The 15,046-nt window shown below is 41.5% G+C and overlaps 1 protein-coding gene across 2 annotated transcripts in view; it reads right to left on the reverse strand.

Annotated features, from left to right (window-relative positions):
* Nucleotides 1–383: 383 nt before the first annotated feature.
* Nucleotides 384–15,046, reverse strand: part of LOC310876764 (mRNA-capping enzyme-like) — a 98,798-nt gene continuing 84,135 nt past the window's right edge. For both annotated transcript variants that reach the window (XM_083790409.1, XM_083790410.1), the window contains 3 exons: nt 13,022–13,088; nt 3,792–3,915; nt 384–2,238 (listed from right to left, as the gene is read on the reverse strand). In XM_083790409.1, coding sequence (XP_083646535.1) covers nt 2,081–2,238; nt 3,792–3,915; nt 13,022–13,088 — 349 coding nt within the window. In that variant the 3' untranslated portion in view covers nt 384–2,080. The remainder of the gene's footprint in view (nt 2,239–3,791; nt 3,916–13,021; nt 13,089–15,046) is intronic.

Below are 15,046 nucleotides of genomic sequence, written 5' to 3' on the forward strand. Positions count from 1 at the left end.
GCCTTGGGCACAGACACAGGTAGGCGGGCAACACACACACACACACACACACACACACACACACACACACACACCACACACACACACACACACACACAGTCATTTCCTAACACTTGACTTCAAACAATCTTGCTCACCTGAACCTCAGCCCGTATCCTATCTTAAAATATACCCCAGGCTACAAATGTTTCTTCATCCAAATGTAAAACCACGTCCACCCCGTCTCTCAGACTCACACATGGCATGGCTCAATCCATTCTCAGCGTGAGACCTTGATGGTCATCCCTTAAACAATTGTAATAATAATACTGATTAAATTATCTCTCCTTTCGCACAGCTTTTAATAGTGTAAACAAGACAAGATATGCAACACTCTGTCCCACAGATTTTAATGGACTCCTAGTTCTACGCTAAGGCTGGGGATACAAAAGGCCTGTGCTGTAGGTAGCCAGCTCTCCTAGCAACAGGCAACAAAGACAGGGTCGATAATCTATTCAGATGTTTCTTCACTATTAGACGATGGGAGATGTGGGTTTATAGGATTGTTAACAATGGAGGGGCACCTTGACCCAAAGTTGTCGATCAGATTTACACAAGGGAAAGAACATGCACTGTCTATCACTGCCTGAAAAGAAAGAAAAAGGAAAAACCTCATAAAAGGGGGAAAATGAACAAGCTAGCCATCGACTGGAACCCCATCCAAAGGCTATTCAAACAAAAATTGACAATTTAGTACAGTGGTTCTTAAAGTATGGTAGTCATGGACCTTGAGGAGGGTCCAAATGGAACCTTATGGGTCTGTAAACTCTGAGAGTGTACAAATGAACGGTGGTCATTTGAATGGGGGTCGTAGAAAATGTTAAAAAGTTTGAGAACCACCGTTTAACCCATTTAGGCCTGACAACGAAAAAAAAAAACTTCTAAATCCTCCAGTTTTCTGAAATAAATATTTTCACGATTTTTCAAAAATAGCAGACCTGATCTGCTATTTTTCAATAGCTAAATTATAACAATGTTTAAAACACCAAAATGGGTTAAGCAGTCTGGTAAACGATCCCAGCCGCATGCATTCACATTATCGTGCGTCTTCTGCAGATCGGTCTGGCCCCAAGCGCTGGGCGGGTGTTTTGCAGAAGACGCATGATAATGTGAATTGACGAGGCCGGGATGGTTTACCAGGCTACTGTTTTAGTATACAACAACTACACACTGAGAGGCGGTACTGAGCACGTCAGGAACACACTTGACCGTGCAGAAACCACTAAACATCTGTCTGGCCGTGACATTAGCCTGTCCCGATATTAGCTGTGAGAAATCCGACATGTTTTGCTTGCCGTAAGCTCCGTCGTGCGTTGAACATAGTACACCTGCAAGCTCACAGTGCGTCATGTTGTGAGCTTGTACTGTAGGTCAGCCATTTCCCACAAACGATACCTTCGTACAGTAGAAATCGGGCTTCAACTGGTCCTCAAGAAAGAACTGTCAAAAGCAAAAGGAGCGATTGAGATGCAACCCTAACGGGCATTATGAAAGACATCTGTACTTGATAAACTCCTGAAACTGGGGTATAGAAGTGCTGATGAACATTTACTCCTTATCAGAAACAAACAGCAGCTGTGACAAAACATAAACCAGGGTCTGCATAGTCAGGTGCACTTGTAGCCATAACAATTTCACTGTTAAATACTAATCACCGAGCTCAGATACAAATAAAAACACAAAACAATAAACATAAATAGAAATAAATAAATAAATTGAGCATCATGTTCTGCACTTTAATAAGAACAACTGCAATTAAAGCTACAAGAAGAAACTCTACAAGGTATATCTAACAGCGGTCAAATAATTCAATTAAAGTTCATTTTTTGTTTTTTTTATGTATTTTTTTAAGTCATTACACAAAATCAAGCCTAAAGGGCTGGTAAAACAAATACTTGGGAGGAGAGGAGGGTAAAAGGGGCAAAGAAGCCTCGCAATGCCCATTAACTGTGGAGGAGGGTGACTTGGCTTTGGTGCTGTGGGCAAATGAATATGCACTGCAACCATGGAACAGTCCAGTCCAGAACGGCCCAAACCGCTGCTACTCGCTAGCCCGGTTAGGTCTCTTTGGAGGAGGGGGTGGCATGAGCTCCGTGTCTGGGTCTGGCGGGTGTTTCCGGGTCTGTGTCTGGGCACAGCGGTCCAAAAACTCCAACAGGATTTCCTTAGTTACCGGATGCTGTATGGAGTTACAGACAGCTTGGGGAGAGGACACACACACACACACACACACACACACACACACACACACACACACACACACACACACACACACACACACACACACACACACACACACACACACACACACACACACACACACACACACACACACACACACACACACACACACACACACACACACACACACACACACACACACACACACACACACACACACACACACACACACACACACACACACACACACACACACACACACACACACACAGGAAGGAAGTTACTACAGACATAATGACAGGCTCATCCAGGTCTGGCAAACTCTGACACTTCGCATCTTCGCAAAAAACATTGCATCGCAATGCGTTGTGATCTTGTAGATGTGCCATTATCACAGACAAAAAAAAGTGTGGAGCATAAACAGGAGACCTGAAATCAGTATGTCAGCAGTTCTGCAGAAACCTGGCACGATAGAACAGTAAAAATAAATAACAGAATCCCATTGATGACCATGTGTTTAGGATGCATCAATCATCAATCTGATGAGCCTTAATTGGCTTGATCACAGAATGGTCAACATTATGGTAAACACCACCACTACTAACATGTAGTGGTGTAGGAAAAAAAAGAATAGTTTTGCAGACCACTAATAACTTGCATCTACAAAACAATAAACATACATTATGCAGTCTCTACATTAAAAAAGGCTTTTTGCATATGCTTGGTGGGCGACAAATTGAAAACAGTCTCTAATGTACCAATATGGAAATGGGTTAGTCTGAATCATGGCTGAGTGGCCTCCGCTATACTCTAATGAAACTAAAAACGAAGGAACCAAAGGTGTTTCAGAGCCTGGGGGCATAATTTCTTGTGCTTTGACATTTGTAGCTATAAGGTCACAAATCACTTGCTGAAAAGCTGGAACATAAAGAACATTATTCTCCCCAATGTACGGAACACAGACCGGTCAGATCATGACATTCTCGCCATGCCTCTTTTGTATTCCATGTGCACGTGTGAGAGCCACCCAGAGTAATAATGCAGACATTAATGCAGGGCAGGAGGATAATGAAATATAGATGAGGCGAAGCATTAATCGAATATAATGTCTCGTCACTGTCTTCTTCTTTATAATAGTCATCGGGCAGAAAACGTGTACAGTATATCCATATTTTATGAGGTTTCTTTTCCATAAATGAATGCCTGAATTAAAATCTTGCCTTATGACAATGTTGCCCAATGTAAAAGCTCACAATGCGACACCATTGAGATTGTAGATCAGCTATTTGTTCATTTGTTGAAATCTCAAAGATTTTCACTAATGAAGATTTCAAGTATTATTCTGTGGGATTTATAAACATTCAACCAATAAAAAGTATCAGAGCATTGTGACAAAATAATAACTCCATTGGATGCGTTGGAACACAGGTTATGTATTATTTTCCTTTTCCTGAAATGTAACCATTATTGGACAGTATGTACAGTACAAGGTTGCAGCCCAACAGCGACGATACTGAGAAATAATAATTGTGTGACTGGTACGGGAGCAGCAGGCTTTGTTTGTGTCTCACCCATAGCCGTGTCGTAGGAGTTTGGGAAGCTTTTGTCAATCCTTTGCCGCATGAACACCCATGTGTTATTTTCGAAGTTGCACTCTATGATTTTGTTGTCGTACTGCTTGAGGTCCTTCGAGGCCTGTGTGGAGAGAGACACGTCACTTAGTAGTACACACACACACACACACACACACACACACACACACACACACACACACACACACACACACACACAGCTTCAAAGTACCACGAGAGAGCATACGCGACCGTCCCTAAACTGGGTGGCCCCAGTGGGGGTGGGGGGGTGGAATCCCTAGCAATACCAGCTGAGCAACATGGGCCGTGGGTGTTTGACGTCATTTTGGTCTTCCGTGGACACAAACAAAATGTGTCCAACGCGCTGCGGTACAGTTTGGCTGTAAGACTGCATGCAGGCTTGCATCATGCGTACGGATTATGAGTCAAGCAAGACATGTTGCGCATCTGTTGTTTACGTTCCAAGCGGCTGTGTCTTACAGAGAGGATTTCAGAAAAGATTTCGAAACGTTTGGAGTCTCTTTGCTGTGATTCCTCACAGCGGCTAACCTCTACAGCAAGTCACAAAAAAAAGGATTATACACTGTTCCGACCCCCAGTCTAGGGTAGGGGGAAACATAATGAGGAGACAGCTTTTACCTTACATTAGGAAACACAAAAGTACAATAAAGAACTTAGGAGCTGACTATCGAAATAAAGAGTAAATACTGAAGGTTACTCAGAACTGACATGAAACTGGGATAACAAAATATAACTTATTCAAATGACTGAAGACAAACTAACTAAAGAAACAAAATACCAAAGCAATCAAAAGAAAAGGCAAGAGGACAAGAGGGATGGAGTCTCTGCTGCAGAATTAGCTGTCGTCCTCACAATAGACATATGTAAAGACTCGATGGCTCAAGGCGTAGTTCACCCGGCGGCCATCTTGCTTCTGGGCTACAGTACATTATGTTAAATGGCAGCTCAAACAAAAGTAATCATAACACGCTCAAATCCTGACGGATTTACAAACAGGTTGGTTTAATTAAAACGTTATCAACGACGTGGTGATTTAGGATGCTTATCGGCTTAATATTATTTGTTTATATGAACATTATATAAACGCATATAAGTATGCAGATGTCTCTCATGTTTATAACAAACTAAACCGTTTGAAAATTGAGCTTATGGTTATTTAAAAGTACATGCCCCATAGACACAATGTTATGCTGCCCTGAATTAAGATGGCCGCCACATAGCAACGTCGCCCTCCATTGGTCAGCAGCGCGGGTGAGCCATCTAGCTTTCTTATATATTATATATACAGTATGGTCCTCACAGCAGTCAGGACAGACTGAGCACTTTTATAGATAGCAGGGCTATTACCCGCGACATACCAAAGCCTACACGGGTTGTGCAAGGCGCGCACTGTGATTAATTGCCCAGACTCTTCTTCAACAAAGATGGCGAAAGCAAACATTTTTTGTTCTGTACTTGTACATACAATAGTATGGTACAAACAGTCCTTAAACCAGAAACCTAACCTTAACCTCAGTAAAACTATACCTAAACCTAACCGTAACCTCAGTAAACTTAACTTGCCCGGGGGCGTGGTTATAAGCACAACCCGTGTAGGAATTAGTATGCCGCCTATTACCCAGCTGCTGGGAACCAATGAGGAAGAAGGGGCAGATCCAGGTAGGACCTGTCAATTATTGCAGCCACCTGCTTTCAATCGACCAGTCAGTCATCAGCACCACACCCATTCTCTACACTCTCCGTTCATGACCTTAATATACAGAACACAAAAGGGAAACAATATAACACAGGCCAGCGGTCCGTAACACTGACATGTAAACTCATTAAAAAGGCTCCCATCCCTTGATTTGCACCCTGAAGACTACTGGGGTGGGAATTTCAGGGCTCAGTGCAGGAAAGGTGCCAAGCTGCCCCCCCTGAGCAGATGAGCCCGAGTTGGCACCAGAAAGCAGTGTCACACTGCCAAAGAAATCATTGGCATTTGGCATGGCACTAAGTAAGAGCCGGCCTGATCCTGGGGTGCAGGGCATCTGGTCAATCAGTGGGGATCAGAGTCACAGAGGAAGAGGTGTGTGAGTGAGAGCAAAATACAGATGAGGAGGTCCTAAATTGAGTACATCACACTCCAAAAAATGACCTTGACAGCTGGTAGTAACAAACATGAAGGTGTGTCACAATTATCACAAAAATGTGTTCACATCGGCAGGAAGGGACAACAAGGGACAAAGTGACTAGCAGTCATACGTTTTCAAAGGTACACTGCTACACTGAGGACGAGCAACATGGAGCAATGAGACAGGCTGTAGAAAAAAAATTCGCAGGGGAAAAAAAAGTTTTATGCAATTTTATGCAAATGAGCAGCGACAGACTTGAGTAACAGCCAATGAGAGCAGACATGTTTCCTCTTTCGCTTTGAAACGTATGAAATGCGATATTTAGCTCATAATATTACGGAAGCATTCAGTCATATCAGATCTACAAACTCAAACACCACATATTGAGCTTGCAGATTGACTATTTTCAGCAAAGACATTTGGCGTTGAGAGACCAAATAGATCTCTGAGGGAACCCAGTTAATAAAGTGTATGAGGTTTGAGTGGTTAATGGTGATATTAATAGGTCTTCCTTGAAGATAATGTAACATAACTCCACGATGAATTCATTCAAGACAATGTAATTATGACATACTGTAAGTACAGTATAAGATATAGCATATCTACAACATACTATGTTAAGTATTTCACTAACCTTTGAAGAATCACCTGGGTGCTACTGCTAATGTAGGTACGTTTCACGAAAATCCGCCTGAATATATTCCAATCGTTTGTAAGTGTCAAAAAATAATCAACAGTCCCGACAACAGTGGGGAACTGGGGCAAACGGGCGCTGCCATTGTCCCTCATAGACTTTGCATTGGTCCTAGGGAACGGACGGACCATCGCCCCCAGAGCAACATCATGATTAACACGGCTTGGATTAAAGTTTTAATAGGCTATAAACGTGGTATGTTCTGCCATTCTGAGCATAAATCCCACTAATAACCCTGTGCACGTGTATAGCAGATTATCACGTTGAGAGGTCTACGTTAGTCTACGGATGCTAGAGGCGGAAGCTAACGGAGGCTAAAAAATATATTTACTTTATAATCAAATCTCGTGGATGGCTCAGATGGAATTAATAACTTTCCACGAGATATCTCGAGGATAGCAAGGAATGGGTTACATTACCCGGTTACATGCACTAATGTACAGAGATAAAGGCCCATTTATACCATACTTTAATGATGACCTTTAAGTCAGTCCTTGGTTTCATCATTTCTGACATTGTTCGTCTAATGGCTCTCTGAACTGGCTGCAATAACTGTTACAACAACATGGTGTCACTGAACATATCTTTTTTTGTTCCGACTAGGTATAGTATAAAACAGTAAACAGTATGGATACAAATACAAAGTGTGGAATCTATGCATCTTTTTATCACTGCTTTATATATGAGCAGCCAAATATTCCTTAATGAAGGAATATGTAAATTGTGAGTGGAAGTGAAACATGTTTCTTGCATTGCCCGTCACTGCTGTCAGCATGTCATGCATGCGTAAACTCTCCACCTCCAAGTCCCGGGACTCAATCTTCTCCATATAGTTTAATAGAGGTGTAGAAAAAAAAAAAAGATTCATACACCCAATGATAAAAGACACTTCGCAGACCATAGACAATTTAAGAGAACTGTGAATTATAGTCCTGCACCAAAAATAATAGCAGACCTATAGAAGCTACAGTGTTGCGTCTGGAATGTGTTGTGAGCTTGTAGATCTGCTATTTTCGGTGCAAGACACTGCCATTCAACAAATATAAATTAGGCTGAAGAAACAGCAAACCAGCAAAAAGTGACAGACATAGTGAGCTATAGCCTACTGTAGAAGGTGTCACAAACTGCTGCCCAGCAGTATACAGTAGCTACAAGAATATTGATGAACACTCGTTGATTTTCACATCCATGTGCAAATGCGCTGGTGTAGCAGTCAGACCAAATTTACGCATGAGCAGTTTCACTGGCTATGCACACGCCACACATATAGACTTGCGTGATTGCATTTGGCCATGGGTATGTAGGTTTATAAAATCCAGTTTCTCTGTAGCACCCGCAGCCAATTAACCTACTAGTACTTTAGCTTCGCCCCTGGCAACAATACAAATTAATTCACCTGGCGCAGCCACCGCAGAATCTTATTATTGGATGCAGCAGAGCCTTTGCTCGCTGCCTGGTGACGTGGTGCAGTTGCATCAATGATACGTAATTATCAGTGATATAAAAACATGAACAATCCGATAGATATACGCCATCATTTGTATAGTTTCCAGGCACCTAATTCTAATACCCCTTTTGCCTTTTAATGCTTTTGTTTGCTTAGTTTTTAGCCTTTTAACTAGTTAGAAAATTGTCTTTTGTGTTTCAGAAGTTTTGTCTGTAAAGCAATGCATCTGATTGCATTAAACGATGTTATACGACGTTGAACTCACTTTGCCACTACATTTTCCACTCACTTTATGCATGTGCATATCTTCTATAGTTAGCCCATTAAGACTACTGGTTTTTATACATACAATAGTATGGTACAAAACACTGAAGTCCTTAAACCAGAAACCTAACCTTAACCTCAGTAAAACTATACCTAAACCTAACCGTAACCTCAGTAAACTTAACTTGCCCGGGGGCGTGGTTATAAGCACAACCCGTGTAGGAATTAGTATGCCGCCTATTACCCAGCTGAGGAAGAAGGGGCAGGTCCAGGTAGGACCTGTCAATTATTGCTATTCATTTCAGTGGCGTTTTGAAGCACCCGGAAGAACCGTCTACTTCCGCATTTCTTTCAATGCGGAAGTGCAAACGGGCGCTCAATAGAGCGTTGCAGTCCCTCCCCCTTTCAGAACGACGAGTGGCCCAGGAAATGAATCGCAATGCATTTTTCCCATAGGCTTTTCTTAAAGTATTTATTTAAAGACGGTTACGCCGCGGTCAAAGCCAACTCGGATCGTGACAAATCATGACAATGAACACAATGTTTTGGGCCGATCAAATAATTTATAAGAAGAAAAACAAAACAAATAGTGTTGTCTCCTGCCTTTATTTTCTTCTTTCTAATGATTTGATCGGCCCAAAATATTGTGTTCATTGTCATGATTTGTCACTATCCGAGTTGGCTTTGTCCGCGGCGTAACCGTCTTTAAATAAATACTTTAAGAAAAGCCTATGGGAAAAATGCATTGCGATTCATTTCCTGGGCCACTCGTCGTTCTGAAAGGGGGAGGGACTGCGACACTCTATAAGCAACGACTGTTTCAAGACAGCTCCGCTAGGCGGAAGTAGCTGTGACGCAATCGCCGTAGCTGTCAAAATCATTAAGCAAACAGCCATTGGCGACGGCGACATTGGTTCCCATGGTGACGCGTCTGCCATCTACAGCATGTGTCAAACTTGCTGCATAGACGTTGCGCGTCAGCTAACTTGCCGATATTGCTTAATTCTTACATGCGCTGGACATGATCGTGGAAAGAGGAAGGTGCTGGAGCAACCTGTGTTATTCTAAAACACTTTTAATAAACATGGTTAATATGACATATGGTGTATAGTGTTATTTCTTCATTCAGAGCATGCCAAGACATTACACAGCAATCGGTGTAAATGTATGATAGCTATAATTTTAATAAACATGGTTATGACATGGCGTTGTAGACACTACGTGTAAGTGTAGGTTCTGCCGTAGTAGAAAGGGTTGTGACGGACAGCAGGTTTATGTATCGAGCACTGATCCATTTCCGGTTGCCGGAGCCGACTGCCATAGCCGTCGTTGCTTAAAGTCGCTATTGTTAAATCCCAGCTGCACGGGGTTTCCTAGTCATAACTCCACGGGTCCACCTGCAGTCCCGCCTCTTACCACTATGGCCCAGGGGGTCAACGTTGGAGAGCTGCACTGGGGGCTTGCTAATATCCACGTCAAAAGAAACCTTAATTGGATTTCATAGCCATAGTAATAAATAGTAGATGTCTGCACAATGAGACATCTTTACGATTGTACCCATTAATTTCATGGCTACTACTCAAATGCAGACATCCTAACAGGATGACTCCGCATCAAATGATTGTCGCATCCTGGATATACATATATTAGCTATTCTTAGAGATACAATGTAATAAGCAGCGATTACATCAGTTGCTGACCGTTAATTGCCATCATAGAAGGGGTAAATGTAGTTGGATGTCTCACTGTGAGTACACATGTGCATCATAGATGCATAGATGCACTGTGAAGAAGCATAGATGTTCATTAATATCCCACGCAATCATAGATTGATTGACTTGACAAGCCACTGCTCTTATCTCCATCTCTGGCACGCAGATCTGTCAGTCACTGAATGGGTTCATGTATGATTAATGATACAACCACTGGCCACATATAGGTCCCACTCCATGAGGCACTGAGAGTGAAAACTAAATGTGATATAAATAGCCATATTTAAATAACAGTCTTAAATACTGTTTTAACCATTGCTAAGTGAAAGTGGAGCTTGCGATAGTGATGACCACATTACTGGATTTGATTTTGTTCCCCATGAGCAGCCTGGCCCTTAATAAAGAATTCATGCTGACCCCGCCAAGAAAAGTTCTGGAATACTGAGAATCTTGTAACCAAGACGTCTCTCGGGCTGGTATCAAGGTCAGGAAAGCATGGAAGTGGAGGGCAGCAAAGGCTGTAGATATCCCTGACCCCGAGTCATGGCCAAGGCACAGAATGCTGTTGGGCGCAGTGTCTTGCATCACAATTACATGTATTTGTATGACATACATTTATGCATAGGATACTCATTGTATTGGAATTTGATTTGATGTGAAATATTGGAAGGGATAATGTGAAACACACTGGTCAGTGGTTCCCTCACTAACACAATCTATCATTTCCTGAAATGAATAGACCTGTGTGAAAGTAATGTAAAAAATAAAGTAGAATAATTATTAAATATTTATTACATAATAATTTGACTACTAGGCAGTAATGACTAATGTCACTACTGTAGTACTAGTAGTAGTACTACTTTGCAGTGTTGGTTGGTCAGTCTGTCCATGACTATGTTGACTAGCTAGATTGCCATGGTTTGCTGTGCACATTCATGCGTCCCAGAGGATGATGAACGCTACTAATTTCGGTGACCCCACTGCCTTTCTTCTAGTGCCACCCTTAGGACAAAATAATGTCCACTTGCATACAAGCTATCTTAAACTCTAACGGGCGGATTGCAGGATGAACGCTACCGATACTGGGGACTAGCAGGACTCCAAGGATGTTTGGGCTTCAGAAGGTCAAACTTTCTTGCAGGAATACTGACCGATTACTAGGACTCCTGGCCAATGAGCAAGCCAGAGACGGGGATATTCAATGCATATGTGGGCCAGGTGTGCGACAAGGTCAGGCAAGGGAAGATTTGGTGTCAATATTTTATTTAGCAATTATGTTTGTGAAAATACTAAATAGATGTGCTTGGGACATGCCGAGTATATCACACATAATAAATACCTGATACTTGGACATTAACTTCCGAGATTACGGATGTTTTTCATGGCCCATAGCACTTACCCTACCCCCTTAGATAGCATTTCTGTAGACTTAGATAGCATCTGATACAGACTTATAGCATGTTATGTAGACAGCACTATAATTGCATTGTATATAGTCATAGCACGCCATAGTACATATGTATAGCATAGTAGTATATATATATAGTTTATATGTATAGTCTCATAATATAGATATTCCACTGTTACTTTCTTAGCTTACGCATGTTTTATGATAAATGCTTTTTTGTGATGTATTCCCATGCTTTTGTTCTTGCTTATTGTAAGTCGCTCTGGATTAATAGCGTCTGCTAAATGCCTAAATTGTAAATTGTTTTTCTTAAAAAAATAATCTCTGATCAAATCGATAGTCTTTGGACACCTGTAATTACAGTATTCCTATAAACTGTAATTATGCCAGCAACTAAAAGGCAAATACATTATTTATCAGAAATGTCCTAAAGACCCAGGGGTTGTGGGATGTGAGATCAGAAATTTTGTAGGTGTGAGCTATTACTCAATATAAATAAATTATTAATTATTTGCATCGTCAATGAGAATATTTGATCAATTACATGGTAATTCGTTCAAATATTCTCATTGTAGTTTTAAGCAGTCCACATCTAAACTAATCAGATCACACAGGTTTTCATTGAATATATATCCTAGGCAGATTACAATTATTTTTGTAATCTTAGAAGAATGGCCTACTATTCCCAACACGGGGGAATAATGACACATCACAAATAGCCTAGCATTGTCCGCCTGATGTACGTGGGCAGCTACGACAGGCCGTTTGCGTAGATGAAGGTTGATGTATAATTTTGGCAACAAAATCAAAAGGCTGGTAGCAGCTTCATCTATTGTGTACATCATTTGTTAGGAGGAATGCTTTGGCACACGATGCAAAAAGCAAGTCATTAAGACTATTTAAATTACTTTAAATTACTTAAAATAATACTATTACTGTGCAACACCCTTTTAGTGATACTGGTAGCTGTCATTACAGTGTCTGTCAATGGTCTGTTAGAATTTTGATTACCAGTATTCTGTTTGACACAAAACCACAGAAGTACTGCTCCAAAATAATTTTGTCCTAGTACCAATGGATATTTTAGAAAGCAACAAAATTAACATTTCCGGTCATTTTGGCATGAGTGTCAGGGCACTGAGGCAGACACTCAGAAACAAAAAGTCTTAGAGGAAGAAAACATTTACGTGCAATGGTTATTGTGAATAATTGAATAACATTGAAACTGTTACCAATCTTCTCTCACAATAGTGAGTTCACCAAGAACCTTATACAGGCATAATATCACAATATTTCTGAGCCAACAATGTTGATACTGTCAGAATATGTGACAATAATCTTTTTGTTTTCTTTTTTTCAAAAGATATCCAAAAACGTCACAATTCGATGCGCCGATGGCTTGTCAAATGGCTATTTTGATTGCATTTGAGAAAGTATAAAATAAGGCTTACTTGATGAAAACCATTACAAAAAAACAAACACTTATTCAGGATACACTACGATGGCCAAAATCACAGACTGATTGCCCAGTAGCTAGCTGTTGTCTTACCTTCATCTGCGCAAACGGCCGGTCGTAGCTGCCCACGTACAGCAAGCCAACAGTCTGAGGGAGAAGCCTGTAACGACAAAAGATCTCTATTAATACCTGCAGCTCTCACCAAGGGCCAAATCTCAACCCAAGCCCGGCTGCGTATTGGTGCTATAAAGGTGCTGCAGTGAGATCAGAGTGTTCATTTTGCATCGAGTGTAATCATGCGTTTCCATTCTCTGTCCACTCTACAAATCAAGTGGACAAATGGAACCAATTAAAGAGTGTAGAAATGGAACCAACTGGACCCTTCAAGCTTATTTTGGTAACTGTCAAATGTCAATCATTTAGCTGGGGAACCCCCTCCGGCATGTCAGAGACAATAAAATGTGAAACGTTTGTATTGTTCGCCTACAATGACATGTTCAAAATGGGGATGCCAGGTTGAAAATAGGCAACGTCTTTTTGGGTAGATAATTTACCTCTGTATTGGAGAAATGAGTGTGCACAAAGTACTGATATAGTCAATAAAAAATGAATTCATAACTTTTTGTGTAGTTAGAAATTGCAATAATGATGCGTGGTTCTCACACCGGGACAGTCTCTTGGGAACCACTGCTCTACGTATCCTGGCCGTGTGTCCCTGCAGCAATTGTTTCTCAGCCCAGAGACCACTCCCCACAGATGGTCGTAATCACATGTTGCTAAAATCACACCCACTCCGTAGTTATTTCCAAACACTCATCTGCACTTAAGCACAGCATGGAAGTTTCATAGACTTAGCACTAGCAATGGTAGTACGATAGCAGAGGGGGGTATGACGACTCTCTAAACGGAAATAAGGGTGCTTGGTGAGCTAAAAACTGATGGCTAAATCACAGTGTGGGCTTCTAGCCATCTCATTGGGTCATGAGACTCATGACTGAGGGCCCTCAATTCAACACCAGCAGGGGAACGAGGGAGTGAGTACTTGGGAGAGAAATTGCTTTTACAGTTTCACCTAGCTGATAGCTGCTCATATGCTCTTGTGAGTGCATCATGAATTTGTGATTATCAAATCTAATCAGAAAGACAGAGGTGTGTGCTCAAGTGTCTTGCTTTGACATATAAATGGGCGAGCCGAGGGTTGAACCGGTGATTGCCAGAAAGCCTCTCTCGACCCACTTCTCTATGGCCGCCCTCAATGGTTTAAATGGGTAGCAGGTAGGCAGGAAGGAAGCAGCAGTCAACCAATCAGCCGTGCACCAAGAGTCACTTCCCACGAGTCTAAAGAGGCATTTTATTTGTTATCAAGTGTGAAAGTGAGCTCTGCAGCAGGCATGCATCTATTCTACGTCTGAACATAGACTAGACTACGTCCAACCTGCCTCTGATTGGCCTATCGACACTGCCTGTCTTACCAGACTTACTCCGTGGTGGGAAATAATACAAGTACGGTATAATGCAATACAAGAGAATGACAGCTTGGCCCGCACGACAGAATATCTTTGTAGAATAAGCAAACTAATAGTGTTTATGACGTTTGCTTTGATTGAATAAGATGACGATATTTGATCTGGGTGTTCTACTAGTGTTTGTGTTGATTATCGTGTGTCCGTCTCCAGACTCCATAGCTATTTATTTATGCCCTCGCCGGTGCTATGCTTATATATGCAGTGATGGTCTGCAGTTTTCCGCTGGGGCTGTGAGTTTTTACTGTTAATAAATACGCGCTAATAGCAATTCTAAATTAGAACTATATATGTACCCATGTTTATTGTCTGCTAGCCTATGGATACATATTACGGGCTGGCAACAACAATATGCCTATGGCTATGCCATATTCAAACTATACTAATTATAGTAAACTAAAAATTAAACAAAGGAAGAGGCCTTTTTACAGAACAATAATGTTGTACTGTATAATGTTACATTACATGCTGTGCTGAAGATCAAACAATACTGACACATTAACAACGTTGTGCAAAATGTATCAGGTCTATGAGACCTGATGAAGAATCGGTAGGTTCGCTCGGGGACGGCGAAAGATCAATGAATTGCCGACAA

The sequence above is a fragment of the Protomyctophum parallelum genome (genome assembly GCF_964188405.1).
Source record: "Protomyctophum parallelum genome assembly, chromosome: 19".
In the NCBI taxonomy this organism is placed as follows: Eukaryota; Metazoa; Chordata; class Actinopteri; order Myctophiformes; family Myctophidae; genus Protomyctophum; species Protomyctophum parallelum.